This window comes from Trachymyrmex cornetzi, unplaced genomic scaffold (assembly GCF_001594075.2).
Source record: "Trachymyrmex cornetzi isolate Tcor2-1 unplaced genomic scaffold, Tcor1.1 scaffold270, whole genome shotgun sequence".
Taxonomy (NCBI): Eukaryota; Metazoa; Arthropoda; class Insecta; order Hymenoptera; family Formicidae; genus Trachymyrmex; species Trachymyrmex cornetzi.
Window position 1 is genome coordinate 1186530 of NW_017297377.1, and position 18535 is coordinate 1205064.

Genomic DNA, 18535 nt, shown 5'->3' on the forward strand with positions numbered 1-18535 from the left:
AAGTCAAGAATTGTAGGAAAGCTAGAATATATTATTAAAAACAACGCAAAAAAAGTTAGTAGCACACTAAAATTTTGGGTGCAAATTCAAGCAAAAAAAAAAGAAATAAATTAGTATTGGAAAAAAGAATGCAGTTATGAAAAAGGGCGATCAAATGAAAATACTGAATAAAATATAAATTTTAATTATTTTATTAAAATCGTCTAAAGTGTGCGAGTTTTAAATGTATTTCACTCTAAATTTAACGTCAGATACAATATTAAAAAATTATAACAATTATCTAGAATAGGAGCAATTTAAAGAAATTGTGAGCGAATTTCAAAATTCCAGACTTTTTTACATCTTCTCTTGACTTTTCCTGGTTTTCCATCACCAATTTCCCTGACTTTTCCTGGTTTTTCCAGTAAAAATGGTAAAATTTTTTCAGGTCTGTGACAACCCTGGTAAACCTACAAGTATATTAAACAATATTTAGCGTTTATAATATGCACTATAAAGTATAAAGGATAAAAAATTTCTTTTAAAACATATGCTTTTAAAAAAATATATTTCAGATAAAAAAAGAAAATGTTCCAGCTACATGATTAATACTATTCTTTTCTAAAAAAATGTTTTATACGGGAATGCGTATACAATCATAACTTCGTAAATAAATAACTAGGATAATAAATGACACAAATTACAAAATAAATATATGTTGCAAACGGCTTACAATACAATTTATTTTACAAATATTTAATTCGCATATGTATATTACAACTCTTGCACATACACTTTTTACTTATATGTAATAGATTCTATCTAGTAATATAATGTCATGAGTTTACGTGTGAAATAAATACTGGTCAACTTTTTATAAAAAGGATCGAAAGTGCTAGGAGCAAATATTTCTTTAATCTATTGGCGGATCCGTTTGAACGGTTTTGCTTTCTACAGAACATTCTTTGTTTAAGGAACCGTATTTATTTGCAATATTTACTATTTCTCGAAGAGTGGCGTTCTCCTCTTTTAAAGAATGAAACGCCTCCTTCTCTTTCAATTCATTCTCTTCATCTAAGGCGGCAGCTGTTTTCATTACGGCTGCCATTTCATTAATTTTCTCCGCTTGACTGGTTATTATCTGTAAATTAACAAAATATACATTATTAATAAAATACACATAAACGTTATATTTCTTTTTACTAATTTTCTGTTAGATTAATAAGAAAATCTATTTTATTAAAAATGGTAAAAATTTTAGATAGAAAATTACAAAGTTTATTATTTAAGAGCAAAAATCTTTTTACTTACATTAGCATATTTCGAATTATGCATCGATGAATAATCAGTTTTGTTGAGACGCAATAAAGAGGCAGTTTGTTGTCGATATTTGGACATTATGAGCTCAAGCGCATGCTGGTGATCTTCCAATGCATTTCTCAACTCCTTATTCTCTGCCTGTATTTCTCGCAAATGTTTGTTTTCCCTTTGTATTCCAGCAATCAGTTGCAAGTGAGGTCTTTGCTTTGCTTCTGTATTTAAAATTTCTACTTCCTCTTGATACTGAAAATGTAAAAATAATTATAAATATATAGCAAAATACAGTAACAATATATAAAGATATATATTGTAATATATGCATATTTATAAAATATATAATATTTAATATCTACCTGCTTCATGTTATCAATTTGTCCACACACAGCCTCTACCTCGCTTATCAAAGTATCTGCAGTATTCTCATGGTCTGAAATTCGAATGACCAATTTCTTGGCATCCAATATAATCTGCTGAAACGTCAACGACATCTGTAAACAAATACAAATTCTATTTATATACAAAATAACACAGTTATATTATCTAATTATTAAATATGTATCATTCGATTAACCACTGAAGAGTATTAATTCTCAGGTGCGAATAAGGGAAATAAAGTTGTTACAGCAAGCAGCATAATGCAAATGCTTCTACTTTTCGATTATATATTAGAATTCTGGCCTTTAACATAAAAATAAACAAAATCATCGGTTTTCCAAGTTAGTACTCAGCATGCTAGATGAAATCACAAATCCAAATGATTCCATCTTGATGCCTTTCACATTCTACCTGGTCGTCACATGTGTTCTCTTCTCCTTCGCGCTACTTTCTTTCGTCTGCATCAAACTTCTTCTCGAATGTGAGCAGAGAAGGGTCTGTTGGACGCGTCCTCAAGGGAGGTCTCGAGCGAGTCAAATCACATACATGCTGGACAAATACGGTACTCACCTTTCAGGGAATTGGGAAGGCGACTCGCCAGGTTCAGGCGTTCAGCAGTGGCTCGCGACTCCGTGGAGCATTCGGGGCAGATTGATCGCCGATGACGACGCCGAGGTTATGCGAGAACGTCGTTCGTAGGTTCGTACTGAGATTCAACTCGCCTCTGAGAGCCGCCCTGCGACCTGCGTGCCGTGCGGTGGTGTGATCACTGTGATCCCGTCTTAATGTGCTCCTTGCATATCATTCCACCTCACGCGGTGGTGTGCACGTATACACGTCAGCTGTGTGACGCCATAAAGTACTCGCACACAACATTATGTGCGTGTGTGTGTGTAATACATACACGTCAGCTGTGTGACGCCATAAAGTACTCGCACACAACATTATGTGCGTGTGTGTGTGTGTGTATACGTGTATGCGCATGGAACGCGAGGCGATCAACGATCCGAAAGGAAAATGGCCGCTCGCGATTTGACATTTACCGCGAACGAGAAAAGGAGCTTACGTCCTCCACTCGATCTTTTTATAGAGCATTGATCTAACGATGTTTCTTTGATAATACATGATATGTAATACATAGCTTTGAGACGGCATGTAATACATAGCGGTGGAACGTTTACTTTAACCTTCTCACCTTGACAATTTTGATAAAAATACTTCCATTCAATGCACTCAGTGTATTTTTATCAAGATTAAAGGTTAAAGTGAAAGAGGGTTAAGGTAAAAATTAACCTACGTAGCGAGTATACGATAAAGGTAAAAATGTTTCCTCGCTAAAGATAAAATCTATCTTGGTATCGAGCACCCGCGAGATTTTATCAGAGATTTAATCGTGGTGGTCTTCCAAGAGGGAAAAGAAAAAAACAAAAAAGAGATGATACGAGGGAGGGAGAGAGAGAGAGAGAGACGTCTTCATAACATGCTTTTTTTGCTCTTTTATTTTATATTTAAATATGGCGCCTCGACCTGCAGTAATTTCGGCTGATTTCAATTCGTCGACAGTCGCGAGTCGCGAACGCGTACGTCAAATAGATTCGGTGAGGCTACCAATCAGCTCGCGTTTCTCCGAAGGAGGAAGGCGCCGATTGGTCGCCGCGTCGCGAATCGCGACGTCCGCGCGAGTTTCCCATCTCGACGTCGAACGGTCGATGGCTCCCGTATCGAGGGGATGAGCTCTTCTCGGTTCGAATGATTTATTCGTTTGTTCCACGTATGAAGAACTGCGAAATATTCGGCGACCGAGGCGTCGATAACGGGACCGAGTTACAGCCGTCGCCGAACGTAAGGAGAAAGATCCCGCGCGAACGCGCACGCACCTCGGAACGTCACTGACTGAAGTAATGTCTACGAGTGTTCTATAGATACGCGATCTGCAGCGTTGGGCGCCCGAGTCTCCCCCAGTTTCAGTGCTCTGCGACACGCGACGACACGCGACGACGAGGGACGAGGACGACGGCGCTGCGTGTGGCCAGTGACGTGAATGTAAATAAACGCTCGTAAATCGCGCGATCTCCGGTAAGCTGACAGCTGTACGATCTCGTGATATTCCCGTGGCCGAGGAGCGTTATCGAGATAAGAAATTGCGTGATATATATATTATATATATATATATATATATATATATATTATACACACACCTATATATATATCGACGCGACAACCGTTAGTCGCGCGCGCATACACATACGAACGCAATTGGCGCGCGCGCGCGCGCGTGCGACGCTCGTACGGATCGAGGCTCGCGAGAAGGAGCGAGAGCGAGGGATTTTCCTTTTCTTTTTTCTTCTAACGCGAAAGCGCGCGCGCGCACTCATATACACGGTCCCGCGTGCGTTTCCTGGTGCGCGGCCCAGTCGTGCTCCCAGTCAAGCCCAGTCAAGCCAGCTAAAGCCAGCCTGGGCGAGCTTGGTCTCGTGTTTTGTTTCTCGCGCGTGCGAGCGTGTCGACAGTACAATGTTTCGAGCATCGCGCGCTTCGTGAGAGAATCCGAGAGCCTTCGCCATCTCCCTCATTCTTTACTGGACGCGGAGGTAAGAAGAGGAAGAAGAAGTAGAAGCAGGGTAATCAAGGAAGCGAGCGGGAAACGAAAATTTTCCAACTCTCTCCCTCTCTCTCTCTCTTTTTCTCCCCCTCCTCCAACTCCCTTTCCCCGTGACAATCCGACGGGTCCACAAGCGTGAGAGATAGAAGTACAATCGGAGGACATCTTCCTCCTTCTCGACTGCAACCCCCCCCTCCTCCCATCCGCCTTGTGAATTGCGCGCGAACGGCATCGCAGGATGGCATCGTCCACGGTGGCTGTTCCATCGGGAGCTGCCTCGGTGCCGACGGTGACGAACGGCAGTGGCAGCGGTGGCGGCGGCAGCAGCGGTGGTGGTGGTGGTAGCAGCAGCAGTGACAGCAGTAGCAACGGTGGCATCGTCGTCGCGACTGGCACCGAGGAGATCGACGGCGGCGATATATTTGGCGAACGGAGTAACGTCAACTCCGTTGGTGGCTACAACAACAGCGGAAACCCCGGTGATGCCCTGGAGGAGATGGCGTGTGGCAACGGAGAGGCTAATAATCAGGGCTGTGCCCTGTGTATGAGCAAGCTGTGCTCCCCTAGAGTACTCTCCTGCCTGCACGTGTTTTGTGAAGCATGCCTGGACAAGCTGCTCATGGACGAAGCTGGGGATTCCAAGGTGGGCTCCGTTATAAGCTGCCCTGTATGCCATCAAGAGACTTCCGTTAGTTCTAAGGGCGCCGCGTCGCTCACATGTGACTATGTTCTCACCAATATATTGGATATGTCCGCTATCGAGAACATGGCAGTACTATGTACCTCCTGCAAGGCCAAAGAGAGCGCCGTGGCACGTTGCTCGGATTGCGCCAATTTCCTGTGCCCAAATTGCAACACGGCGCATCAATTCATGCGCTGCTTCGAGCATCATAAAGTAGTTGCCTTTGAAGATTTGAAGCAATCCAACGAAGCTATCCCAATACACAAGCCAATCTTTTGCGAATGTCATCCTGCTGAGAATATGAAGTTTTACTGTCATACATGCCAGGTAAGTGGAAAATGGACAAGTCTTTTTATATTTAGGTATTATTATAATTGTCATTTGGCATTTAACATGTACTAAGAAATCAAAAACTGATCTTACCATTGCAACATCTATAAATGCTCAAAGTAATATTATTAATGCATTGTAATTTAAATTACGAATATAATTTTCCACAATTTTAAAATGTATAAAATTGTAAATAATATTTGATGCTCTTGATGTATTGTTTGAAGAATGTATTTTCTTTCATAAATGTATAAAAAGGAGTTAATGTCAGTTAACATTTATAAATGATTCATATATGTAATTATTTTTGTGTTGAAAGATAAAGAAAGTAGTTATCATTTTTAAAAAGAGACGAAAAAATTCATATTGCAAAAAAAAATGTTTAAAATGTATTTTTTATGTATGAAAAAATATTTTTGTGTTTATTTTTGTGTATATTCATATTGTACGGCTATAGTAATTATATTAATCTTATTATGTCTTTAAATTGTAAGTAAGAAGTATTAAATTGTATGATGTCAGGAACCTATTTGCAATGAGTGTTTGCTTGTGGAACACAAAGCACCAGAGCATCAATATGAACGACTGACAGATGCAGAACCACGACAAAAAGAAGAAATAATTAACCTGATGACTGAAAGCAAAACAAAAATTACTGAATGTGATCAGGTTACAGTACAACTGGAAAATGCACTTAGTGAGCTGCAAGTACAACACGATCAAGCAAAAGATTTAATTATGGAAACTTTTCAAAGTTACAAGGCCATACTAGAGAAATGTAAAGACAATGCTTTAAGTGAACTCGAAAAATTGCATTCAAACAGAGAACTTGAAATTATGGATGCTTTTCATAGGTATATATATTTAATTGTAGTTATTTTAAATGGTTATTATTATTAACTGTTTATCATTATTATTAAAAACTAGAGGTTAAGATAAAAGATACTTTTATTAGAAAGCATAAATAGAACAAAATTTTTAGCAATAACATTTGTCGAGAATAGAACTGTCCTGTCGATAGAGAAATCTTTCTTTCTACGAACATTCTGTTATGTTTGAAATTTTGTTGCAGTGTTGAAAAGACTGCAGAAAAAATAGAAGACGCTTGTCATTTTACCTCAAGATTGTTAGAACATGGCGATGCAGTGGAAATCTTAGCACTTCGGCGTATTGTAGGAGCACAGTTGATGAACTTAATAAAAAATACACCAAAACATAATGTAACATTCTCTATTGAATTTCAAACCGACTATAATCAATTTGAGAAAACTGTAAAGGTAAATATGTGCATAATATAATACATTTTATTTAATTATCCGGAATAGATTCTTTTATCCAGTTATATATAACAACCATTGTGAAAAATTATTACAGGAAGTGTTTGGAAAATTTCATACTGAAAGTACACTAGAAGTGAAACCTCGTCCTGAACCAATCTCAACAGTATCGGGTGTCTCTACAAATCAGCAAATAGTTCATACCACTTCAATGGGTTGTCCAAGTTCTATCAGCACAAGTTCTCCCATTTCACTTCCCACATCTATGCAATCCTCTTTTGAAGGTGAACCTTCATTCATTATTCCACCGACTTCAAGTCCTCAAAATATCCCACCTCCTCCACCACCTGTACCTCTTCCACCAGGTTCGGTTCCTATTCATGGATTCACTAGCATTCAAGAATATAATCTACAACAGCTGGCCAGTTTAGCAGAGAAAGTAGAGATGGTAGGCGATACTGGTGTAGTTGGACCTAGCTCGAATCCTAGTCCAACTCCGTCCTTTACTTTGGCAGATTTATTTGCTGGAGATCTAAGTTCTACAAGCCATGCCATTAATAATCTACAAGCTCTTGCAAAATTAGGAAATACTCTTGGTAATCAAGGTAAGAAATATAACATTAAAGATTTATGAATTTTCTCTAGTAATACCAATGTCCTTCCTTCTTTTATTTCTTCCAGACCTAATTCCATACATTTCCCGATTTTCCCACAAATTCACAGGTACCTTAAGAACTATATTGAGAGATATTTTACATACAATATAAAAAATTTGTATTATAGGTGCTATATAATGTTTTATTTTATTTTTATTGTTTCAATTATTTTTGTATGTTACACACTTGCTATCATTAAAATTAAAAATCTCTTTTGCGCAACATAATTATGCTATTTCGTCTTAAATGGCATTTTAAAATACGTCTTTAAAATGTATTCCAACGGGAGGTAATGCAAACTCGGATTGTATTCTTTAGAAAATTTTAACTTGACAAATAAATTAAACTAAGTTGCAAATTTTTAAGGGCCAAGTTTTGATAGAATTCATAAGATACAGAACAACTTTTGAAAGGTAAAATTAAAATCGGATTTGGCATTACCTCTATTTTATTTTAAAATTTAATTTGAAAGAAAATAATTTTATAATAAAAAAAAATATATAAATACATATTATTTACCTGAAATATTGATGTAGTGAAGAATTATTAGTATATACTAAAAGATTCACGAAACATGTATTATTATATTTCTGCTTACTGTATATTTATTGTTTTGCTGCAGATCTTGGAAATACCACCATTAATGGTGGCGGTGGATTAGTATTGGGACGTGGACCTTCACCAGCCATTGTAGATGCCCCAAATTTGGGTCCTTTGGCTGCCAATAGTCTATTAAATGGAGGATTTCAATCATTGTCCTCTTCCACTTCGCCGATACTTTCACAGGGTGCTGGTAAGATAATCTCGAGAAATTTTTGCGTATATATGTATATATATCTTGTACAATACATTTTGCATAGTAATTATATCTTAACAAAAGATTTAAGAGGGAAAAGTTTTTCTCAATATTAGATATACTGTATACTAGTTACTGTATATGTTTACCAATATTGATGTTTTATTTTTAGATGACTTAATAGGTGATTCTATGCATAATATGCCTGTAGTAGGAAATACTGTTGCCAATCATGTAACCGGATCAGGAACAGGGAATTATCCTGCTCATCCAAGAACCCAGAATACAAAATTAACGCCTATGCATATCCGAAGCAAATTTGGACAATTAGGTCCCAGTAAAGGGCAATTTAATTCGCCTCATGGATTTTGTCTGGGGACTGATGAGGATATTATCGTTGCAGACACAAATAATCATAGAATTCAGGTATATACTTCATAATGATACACGTCAAAAATAAGTATTTCATTATTTTAAAAAATTATACATAAAGTATAAACGAAATATAAATTTTGTGGGTATGTTAATTCTAGATTTTTGATAAGACTGGTACCTTCAAATTTCAATTTGGTGTTCCTGGTAAAGAAGAGGGACAATTATGGTATCCTAGGAAAGTAGCCGTTATGAGAAATAATGGCAAATTTGTTGTATGCGATCGTGGAAATGAACGATCTCGAATGCAGATATTTACAAAGAATGGCCACTTTATAAAGAAGATCGCTATTCGTTACATCGATATCGTAGCTGGCCTAGCTGTTACCAGTCAAGGTCATATTGTGGCTGTTGACAGTGTGTCGCCAACTGTGTTCGTAATCAGTGATACAGGAGATCTTTTGAGGTGGTTTGATTGTAGTGACTATATGAGAGAACCAAGTGATATTGCTATCAGTGGTAAGCATACTTTATCATTCTTAATATTTACAATGAAATTATAATTAATATAATTAATTACGCTCAATAACGACAAACTGCAATTTATAATATTAATAATCAAATTGTATATACATTTTTAGGCAAAGAATATTTTGTTTGCGACTTTAAAGGACATTGTGTTGTGGTGTTCAACGAAGAGGGTAAATTCCTGCGTCGCATTGGCTGTGAGAATGTAACAAACTTCCCGAACGGGATTGATATTAGTGATGCAGGAGATGTATTAATTGGGGATTCACATGGTAATCGTTTCCATGTAGCTGTCTTCTCCAGAGCGGGCTCTTTAATATCAGAATTTGAATGTCCATATGTGAAGGTAGAGTATTATATCTTTCATATATTAATCTTGAATACATATATTTTTTTATATACTATAAATATAAATGAAATATGAATTCCGGAAATGGATTACCATTTTCCAGTCACTTTTAAAAACCGAAATGTATACATGGGATGGCGATTAGAATCGATCCATCAATTATCAATTTTTTATTCGACACATTAATATTATGTTACTTTAATTACCAGTAGTAATAAACTGTTGTACACTGGTGATTAGTCTAAAATAAAATTTAAGTATTTAATATTTGTATTTTATAAAATATACTTGTTTTATTTTGCTAAAACAATTTTTACTAATATTTATAAATATAATGAATTTTAAAATTAATGATAGTGCTTTTAAATGTTGTAATATTATATTTTATAGGTGTCTCGATGTTGTGGATTGAAAATAACTTCGGAAGGGTATATTGTAACACTGGCCAAAAACAACCACCATGTCCTTGTATTAAACACTCTTTATATATTGTGAAGTGGCATCAGATGAGTAAGTATGTTATAACTTCCTTCTGCAAATGGAAACTTCTTTGGAAACTCCTCTCAACGAAAGATGGAAAAGGCATGCCCAAGGCATTACGTTCGAATATTGGGCCTATCGAAGCAATAGAAACAAGTGCAGCATGCAGCTTTAATAGTTGTAAAAATATAATGCGTCCCCGTTTTATGAAAGTAACAATGTTGAAAACAAAAAAAAAAGCAGAAAGGTAATGTACGTCTCCGACCAAACAGTATAATAGTAACTTAGCAATTTGCATTTTGGTAAACTGCCAAAGTAAATTAAATTAACTAAGTGGAACCAGTTATAAAGAGAGAAGCAGTTAGCTATATCAACCAATAAGCAACCAACCAACGAGTTGGATCGCTTGTAGTAGAGAAAGCAATTTATAATGGCCTTCCGTCAAAATTGGTTGTTGTACATCATTTTTGACATGTCAGTATTTTAAGTATGTTTATAAATCAAATTATTCTAGTCTCCGACGAGCACTTTCTATACACTGGTTTCGATTCGTGCTCGGAATAAGACGTTCTCGTCCTGATTTTTTATTAATCAAGGATGTTTGTCTTCTTAGTCCTAACTGATGCTTCAAGAGAGATGCATATAAATGCACAGATTACGTTTAAAAAGTTTTCCTTTAAGAGCTTCTAAGTAACTAATAAACTCAGCAGGATAAATTTCACGATGAAAGGATCAAAATTTTTCGCTTAACAGAAAAAAGGAAAAAAAAGAACGTTGCATGCTGCGAGGTAGTTGGTAGTACTTCCTGCTCTTATCATATCGTATTTCTAAAGAAGAGAATGAAACAATACTCCTCACTGCAGCAGGCACGAAGCTTAATAAGAGCTATGTTCCTGATTTCTTTCTGCGCGTTTGAAAATGATAGTTGAGAACATAATATAAAAACAACGTTAATGTGCAAGGAATAGATTATGGTATGTTGAAAATCAAACATTTAATATCTTATATAAAAAGTGTCCTACAGAAAAGATACTTTGAGCGTATTAAAAAAAAATGAAATAATTATTTACACTTACGAGACAAACGAGTAGATCCCATTTGTGCATTGTTAAAATTAGACGAGACACATAATGGTTACAATATTTACTCAGGATGCTTTATTATGGTCCATCATATGAATACGACGTATATGCGTGTGTGAATTATTGGTTCGTGGTGCTAGTGAATAATGTATCCATACCATGTAAATGTATTTGTTATAAAATTACAGAAATCGTTCCCGCGCATTTTTTACAATGCAGGGGAACGATTTTGTGTAATATATTATATAAGATTCGTAAGTACATAATATATACCACCGGTATATCATATAGGGACGATACTTTATCTATGTAAAAAAAAAAGGAAATAACGTACAGTTTGCTAAACAACCTCTATTTATGTATATATTAACATAATACATGAAAAAGAAAAAACCACATAAGACACATACATATATAGAAATACACATATTTTTTAGGGTTGTTTACATGATCAGCCTTAAGATTTGATTGAACTAAAATGCAATGTGTATACAACATATACATCGGATATTTGGCAGATTGCTACACTGTGTTACCTTACATTATCTACAATAACGTTTAATTATAAATACTATCTTGCCATACCAAATGCTAGGTAGCACATCCATATATACATATAATTATATATATATACATACATATATATATATATTTATACTTGACTAGCTTTATCAAATTCGTTTGCATACAGGAAATTATATCGATAATGTCTGGTTTCATTACTCGTGTGAAGCAAATGATAAAAATTTAGACAAACGAGAAACAAAAAAGGGCAGTACTAGGAGGCTATTTTAAAGTTCGCGCATAACATCGGCATTTGTAGTAAATTGCACGAAGCCTACATACATACACCTAAGCTAATCAGTCGTACTCATCTCTCGTGTAACGTTAGAAGTTTTAATTTTATATATAAAAAGAAAAAAGAAAAGAAAAACTAATTCTGAAATATTTAATAGTCATGGTTAGCAGAGTTATATAAATAATGCCTGTGATAATAGTATCGTCAGGATAAGTTGTGTCCTTAAAGAGTCTCTGATGTTGTTGCTAGGTAAATATTGATTAGAAGTGTATCAATGTGAGATACCGTTGGTGCCGCCTGCAAGGTGTTTTTACAAGCACAATAACGCCAGATGCAGAGCGGACCATCAATCGTCTCTAATGATACGCGTTAAATATAAAAAGAAGAAAATATTCAAAATAAAGAGAGAACATGTTGCAAAATTTTTGCCAGTCATATTTAAAAAAAAAAACTCATAGTGTAACGAATGGATGACCATTAACGAGAGGGTCTTTTACCTCACAAAATTATTATATTACGCTCACCTTATATATACTTGAATATTTTAGTATAGATTTACTCTTTACATATTTTTATCTCTGTGGAAGACTACTTGGCTAATTTAGGCCACTGTTGAAATTCACCCCTTATTTGCCTTGATGTTTAAATTACAACAATAATATATAAAAAAAAGGAACGAGAATTACTTGTTACGTAAATGGTAATTGTGATAGATTTTTTGATGATTTTTACAATCTCAAAAGTCTTATTATCCTAATATGTATAGAATTATATAGTCACTCTGTACGTAATAGATAAACTTTGCTTACATTGTTAAACTAATATTAAAAGCTCTCATAACTATCCACACTAAACAGTTTTACAACTGGCAGTGTAATCGAAGATCGTATTTCGAGTATGGGATAGGTTCTGTGTGTATTACTCTTTAGCAGTACTATTTTTATTGCTATACAACTTCCAAGGCCTTTTAGGTGCCACAGATTCTCCGACATAATTTCAAGCAAAGAATTATTTGATCTTTCGATTTTGCGTTCGCCGTGGAGTTAAAATTATAATTTTCCATTTCCTTCTGATAATTGTAGAATTGTCACCTGTTTTATTTGTAAATCAGAGTTAATGCGCGATTACGTTTGTTTCCCGATACAAAATTGCTCTCGAAACTTTTACAAGCTATGTTTTACAATACTTGGCAACACGAGGAAGACATTTACGAGCGCCTCGGGCTGCTCTGTTTCTAATTTCGCGTACGATTTGCGTGAATCGACACAATATTTGTCAATCGTAAAATATGTCGTGTATTCGATGAGGAATCGTTGCTATATATCACACGAAAAAATATGTTCCTGATTTTCAAAAGAGGAAGAAGAAAAAAAGAAAAGAGTCGCATATATTATACAATAAGAATTATTGCGAATGTTCACAAGCATTAACGAGACAGCTACAATTATATAAATAATAGGACTAACATGACACACGACATAAACTGAATTCTAGCCTACGGTTAATCATAGTCTTCCTAGAATCCTAAAGAAAAAAAAAGAGTATGACTTCGCTATATTGATTAGGGCATGGCCAATTAACACTATATAGTTGGTTATAAATGGAGAAAAGCGTAACACGAAAAGAGTTATCTTACGAATTGCGCTTCGAATTAACAGCTCCATATTATTTTACTCGACATGGCTTATACACTAAAAGTCCGTGATTAATTTTTACTTTTTCATGCCTTCAGCATAATTTAAGTTGAATTTTTACAAGAGGAAAAGAGGGGCAACAATCTATGATCAAAAAGGAAAGGGGAAAGAAAAAGAAGCCATAGCTCATTATGTGTAAGCGTTCCGCGTTATTTTTGTAATAATATTTTTATTCCTTACTCGCTCGTATACATTGTCTTATATATATATACATATAATTAATTTTTACCTTTATGCAAGCATTATGTGTTCGATCGGCTGTTTTTGACGCTATTATAGCGTACTTATTTGGATACGTTAGATCATTTTTCCGCGGTAGTTATTGCCGGGGAATACGTGGTACGAGCTTGCTATACATATTTTGATCTATTACGTTTTTATTCGGGCTATCCGGGGAAACGGAATTGTTTTCAAATGTGTATTTATATTATTTATATATTGTTTTGTTTAATTGGTTTTATAAATTTCTCGCTACAGTTTATATCTTATTCGAAAAGATAAGAAACGTTATTGACCGGTTTCTATTATACACTTCATTTCATTTTAATTGTGTTCTTTTCAGATACACACATACACACGTTTATTGTCATTGCTTAAATTTTTATATTTTTGTTGCTAACATTTTTTTTCTTTTATTTCAAATACTCAATCTGAGGTGAGATGACAAGGAATTCTATACAGCTTGTCATATTACCTCGTAGGAAATGGCAGAAAAAAGCGATTAGTTCATAACGAGTATTGATGTTGATTCTACTTTAACGATTTAACTACATTCCAAATCGATCATTTTATCTGTCACCTTCGTATGAGATAGAAAAATTAAATTCTTTAGTGCCAAAACAGACTAATCAGAGTATTTATATAACACGTATATTATTGCTTACAATTTGTTTTATTCCTTATAAGTTTATTTTATTCGTCTTTTTAAGTTGCGTCGCGCGCGAGTGTCGAAGTTCTTAGAGTAAGAAGACAAAAAATTACGATTAAATCCTTGCTTAGTCAGTTAAAGTACAAATATTTAATATATATATATATTCTATCTTTAGAAAGTAAGTAACGCGAAAGGCATGTTAATGGCGTATATACTGTTACTTGGTTTCATTCCTCAACAGCACTAGCTTTATTTATTTTGCATTAGTTTACTCGATGTAATACTTAACAGGCTGAGAGAAAGGGTAAAGAAAACGCTTTCGCCATCTGCCCTATACACGTGTAATATTTATTTTTGGATATTACCACACGTTCCTTTTTGGAGGTACTTTGTTTACATATCAAATTGACCACTAAAACCGCGTTACATACAGTTGCATTCCAATCCGGTATGCTGAAAAGCGTCAACTTGTCGAGTAGCATACCCTCGAATATATCCGTTCGGTGATCTCCGTATTTCTACTTACTTTTAAGTAGTGATCGCGAGGCTGACTTGAGAGAAACTTATTATGGTAAAATAACATTTGATTCTTAAAGCTTCTTATAGCTCATTTGCAGCTTATTGCGTAATCGAAAATAAGCGTCTACATTGAGCAATTGTGCTTTACCAAAAATTAAAGCCTGGCTCCATCACATTTCTCTATGCAAAATTAGTTTCTAGTGTCGTTTCTCTCAAATCTATCTAATTAACATACTAAATAACATGTACTATGTATATCTGAAATGAACTTTCTAACGATTCAACCTATGTTGTACACATACAAATGTTGTAACAGCTGTCACGAAACGATAATGCGGATTACTGTGTGTAAACCATGTTTTCCTGAGACCTCCATTGGTATTTTGCGTAGAACGAGGTATTTCTGGGGAGGGAAAAAAAAAAGAAAAGATCTTAAATGTTCCGACATCACTTACACTTCAAAATGTAAACTGTATAAGAATAGTACAACTGACGAAAAAAAGGTAAATTGTAATGCAATATGGAAAGCGCGTGTATACCAATATATTTTTTATATGCTAATGGGATGCCAAGGAGCATGGTCATCTAATGTAACGTATTATTTAGAGTTATACACGTCCAGAGATCAACTGTGTACACACAAATCAGTTCCCTTTGAGACTACTCAGCCTTTATTAAACATACCCACCCCCCATTGTCGGACTACTTGAATTTCGAAGTATTCAAATATGTATCTATATATATCTCTTAGTTTACGAGTTTTACGATTTTTTATCTTCCAAAGTTTGTCAAGACTAGTCCCCGAAATATCTGTAACACAGATCTAACTCTCTTCTATTATTTTTTTTTTCTTTTTATTTACCGCAAATCAGCTTTTTTCTATCTTGAAACCAAATTTTAGTTTCATTTTTATATAAAATATTCAAATTTATGGTATTATACGTATACACATCTATATACACTTTTACAAAAAAAAGAAAAAAAAATATTTTAATCTACATAATGTATTACATAATTAAAGATACGGAACATTTGCTACTTATATATTTGTCAAATGTATTATATTGAAAATATTTTATTATAGGATGGACAAATTTAGCCTTAAAAAAGAAAATAAATGTTCTTTGTTGATCGTACATTGCTTCATCATATCAACTCAATTTGCCATTACCTGTCAATTCATATGTACTGTCCTATACTAAGATATTCTCAAATGATATCACTATGCAGTTATTTGAAACGTGTAGAAGTATACATTCTTGTCTGCGCATAGGCTGCAATGCAATAATAATATATTGTGATGCTCACAAAGCACATAACACATTTTACCAAAATTGTAATGTTTAAATATTTCATGTGATTTTGGAAACTGTTATATATTTTTTATTTCCTGCCAATTGTTTAATTTGTAATGTTGTTCTTTGTTCTCTTTTTCAATAAAGTAATCAACTAAATATCAAATTCTTTTTATTCACTGTAATCACCTCGGACGCAATTTCATGTATGAGAAAACGACGTTTTTTTATACGATATTCGCATATTCATAATCATATATTTTACGTAAGCAATTGTGTTACTGATATTTATCTAATAGAAGCGACTAATTTAGTGCGGGCCTAACGACAGAACACAACAAATTTTCGACTTGAATATCTTTATTCGGACAGATACACCTATACATATACAGATTGTCCTCTATTTTGGAGATATATAACATTTATTCGGAGTCTGAGTCCTTTCTGCCATACTGTTGTTTTGGTAATTCGTTCTGCAACTCAAGAACGTGTTCTATCGGTTCTGGTTTCCCATCATCGCCAATGCGGCAAGGACGCACGACTCCTTCCCTAAGCAACGATGTTATCTTGATATATATTTTTTTATATATATAGAAAACTATTATCATTATGGCGTTTGCAGCTGATATATTGCTGGTTTACATAATGATGTTATAAATATATGAAAACAGCTTTTGTTTAGCATTAGATCTCGATATGATTGTATATCTTTACGCATATCTTTGATCTGTGACGAATAAATAAAATCTCAATATACACTACTCACTTTGTTAATTTATCAACCAGATTTACTAATTTTAAAGCTTCGTATTCCTTTTGTTCCTCTGTCATGCCTTCAAGCGGATTTGGTTTGGAATGCTCGAAACATCCAGTTACTGGGTTTATTCTTAAAATAAAAGAGCCATTTATTTATAAAGTTTTTCGTTTCGTCTTAATGTGACTATTTCTCGTCGATTGCTTACCGTTCTTTATATTTTTGATATTCTTCCGTTTCGCTATCTTCCGATTCAGAAGAATAAGCCGTTTCCGCTTGGCTACGCCCTAATAATCCTTTATTGGCAAACATTCCAGCCGCATTTCCATATCCTGTATATTTCACCATACGGCTAACTATAAATAATATTGACAATGTCATTATTAGTACTAAATAAAATTATATCACTTGAAATATTTTAATACGGCAGATAAATACCATTTTCTTTACAAAGAACAAATAAAAGTTCTGCAACTAGATCACGTAATTCTGTGATAGGTGATGTTAGTAACTTGCATAACTTAGCCCTTAATGTCGTCCCTTCTTCAGGGCGATTCATCACATCCTTTAATGGAGGTAAAATCTACAAAATTTATTCATGAGATTATTTATTATTTTGGGCAATTAAAAAAAATCATTTATTAAATTTTTTTTCTTTACTAAGTGAGAGTAGATTAAAAAAAAAAAATTTTATTATAAAAATAACTATTTCAAATTTTATTACAAGATTTTACCTGCAGTCTTACGTATTTGCGAACAAGCCTCTCTGATTTGACGAGTCTAACCAATGCAGTAATTATTGGAGAGAAATTTTCTAGTAAATGTGTTTTACATTCTAATCTTTTATCTAAAAATCTAAGTAAAACGCATATAGCGCTCATATTCATGTTTTGGTATACATCTTTGCAATCTTTGCTATTAACAGCTTGTATAATTGATGTATAACAGCTAAATGGTATCACAGTCAACAAATTGACGATATGGCTGAAAAAAAGAGATAATAAACTAATTTTCTTTTAATATAAAAGTTATATAATAAGATATCACAAATTGTTATTATTTTACCTTTCAAGGTCATTTTGTTGCACTGAATATTTAAGAGTTAACAACTTATACAAAATTAACACCAAATTCTTATATTTTTCTTGATCCTCAACTGCGATATCATCGGAATGTATATATAAATTAAATAGAACTTTTAAAACTTCACAGACTATTGTTATCTCTTCTGTCTAAAAGTAACGAGAAAATTTGAATTTTTTAATTGATATAAAATATATGTAAAATATCAATAAATTATATTTAAATGAATCTTTTTACCTTATTTACAGTTACCTCGCTATTTTGATTTTTAGCTGCAAATTCCTCTATTATTTTAATAAGATATACATCACCATATAAATCAGTTTTGATTATGTCTCTTGTAGATGTATTTAGTGCAGTGAGTAAAAACAATATTCTCATGTCAAATAATTTGACATCATAGGGATCGTGTGTCGTATAATTTTTAATTCGATCGATGAGATAAGGTAAAGAAGAGATTAATACTTGCGACTGTTGCACTTTTACACTATTAAATAATAAGTTACACAGCAACTTCAGTGATTCTATCGTAACTGCAATCAAAAGCATTCATGTATTTATATATATGTATATCATTTAATATAAAACAGAGATGTAAATGCATAGAGATTCTATCATACATTTTGTACTAAATTTTAAACATTAGTTCATTAAATGAGCATAGGAAATTTATGAATTTATATATATATATA

At 34.0% G+C, this 18535-nt stretch overlaps 3 protein-coding genes across 6 annotated transcripts in view; 1 reads left to right on the forward strand and 2 right to left on the reverse strand.

Annotated features, from left to right (window-relative positions):
- Positions 1-704: 704 nt before the first annotated feature.
- Positions 705-2541, reverse strand: LOC108761875 (FGFR1 oncogene partner 2 homolog). 2 transcript variants are annotated; one of them, XM_018508634.1, is made up of 4 exons: positions 2245-2541; positions 1653-1787; positions 1291-1542; positions 705-1120 (listed from the first exon to the last, which is right to left on the reverse strand). In XM_018508634.1, the coding sequence occupies exons 2-4, from the start codon at positions 1785-1787 to the stop codon at positions 893-895; spliced, it is 615 nt and encodes a 204-aa protein (XP_018364136.1). In that variant the 5' UTR covers positions 2245-2541; the 3' UTR covers positions 705-892. The 2 variants fall into 2 exon arrangements, with proteins under 2 accessions (XP_018364136.1, XP_018364135.1); XM_018508633.1 differs by having other exon boundaries at positions 2086-2541.
- Positions 2542-3913: 1372 nt separating this feature from the next.
- Positions 3914-11755, forward strand: LOC108761941 (B-box type zinc finger protein ncl-1). 3 transcript variants are annotated; one of them, XM_018508733.1, is made up of 11 exons: positions 3914-5285; positions 5811-6142; positions 6361-6565; positions 6663-6849; positions 6931-7170; positions 7247-7288; positions 7844-8014; positions 8190-8443; positions 8551-8908; positions 9031-9263; positions 9657-11755. In XM_018508733.1, the coding sequence occupies exons 1-11, from the start codon at positions 4515-4517 to the stop codon at positions 9759-9761; spliced, it is 2898 nt and encodes a 965-aa protein (XP_018364235.1). In that variant the 5' UTR covers positions 3914-4514; the 3' UTR covers positions 9762-11755. The 3 variants fall into 3 exon arrangements, with proteins under 3 accessions (XP_018364235.1, XP_018364233.1, XP_018364234.1); XM_018508731.1 differs by having other exon boundaries at positions 6663-7170; XM_018508732.1 differs by lacking the exon at positions 7247-7288 and having other exon boundaries at positions 6663-7170.
- A 4028-nt stretch (positions 11756-15783) lies between these two features.
- Positions 15784-18535, reverse strand: part of ric8a (ric8 guanine nucleotide exchange factor A) — a 3958-nt gene continuing 1206 nt past the window's right edge. Inside the window, 7 exon segments of the mRNA XM_018508624.1 lie at positions 15784-16555; positions 16773-16892; positions 16969-17116; positions 17199-17343; positions 17495-17744; positions 17826-17992; positions 18081-18471. Coding sequence (XP_018364126.1) covers positions 16429-16555; positions 16773-16892; positions 16969-17116; positions 17199-17343; positions 17495-17744; positions 17826-17992; positions 18081-18471 — 1348 coding nt within the window. The 3' untranslated portion in view covers positions 15784-16428.

Coding starts and splice junctions, on each gene's coding strand:
- LOC108761875 (XM_018508634.1), bottom strand. CDS start 1,787: ATGTCGTTGACGTTTCAGCAGATTATATTGGATGCCAAGAAATTGGTC. Junction 1,543..1,652: donor AAATTGATAACATGAAGCAG/GTAGATATTAAA, acceptor TTACATTTTCAG/TATCAAGAGGAAGTAGAAAT. Junction 1,121..1,290: donor ATAATTCGAAATATGCTAAT/GTAAGTAAAAAG, acceptor GTTAATTTACAG/ATAATAACCAGTCAAGCGGA.
- LOC108761941 (XM_018508731.1), top strand. CDS start 4,515: ATGGCATCGTCCACGGTGGCTGTTCCATCGGGAGCTGCCTCGGTGCCG. Junction 6,143..6,360: donor ATTATGGATGCTTTTCATAG/GTATATATATTT, acceptor ATTTTGTTGCAG/TGTTGAAAAGACTGCAGAAA. Junction 8,909..9,030: donor AAGTGATATTGCTATCAGTG/GTAAGCATACTT, acceptor ATACATTTTTAG/GCAAAGAATATTTTGTTTGC.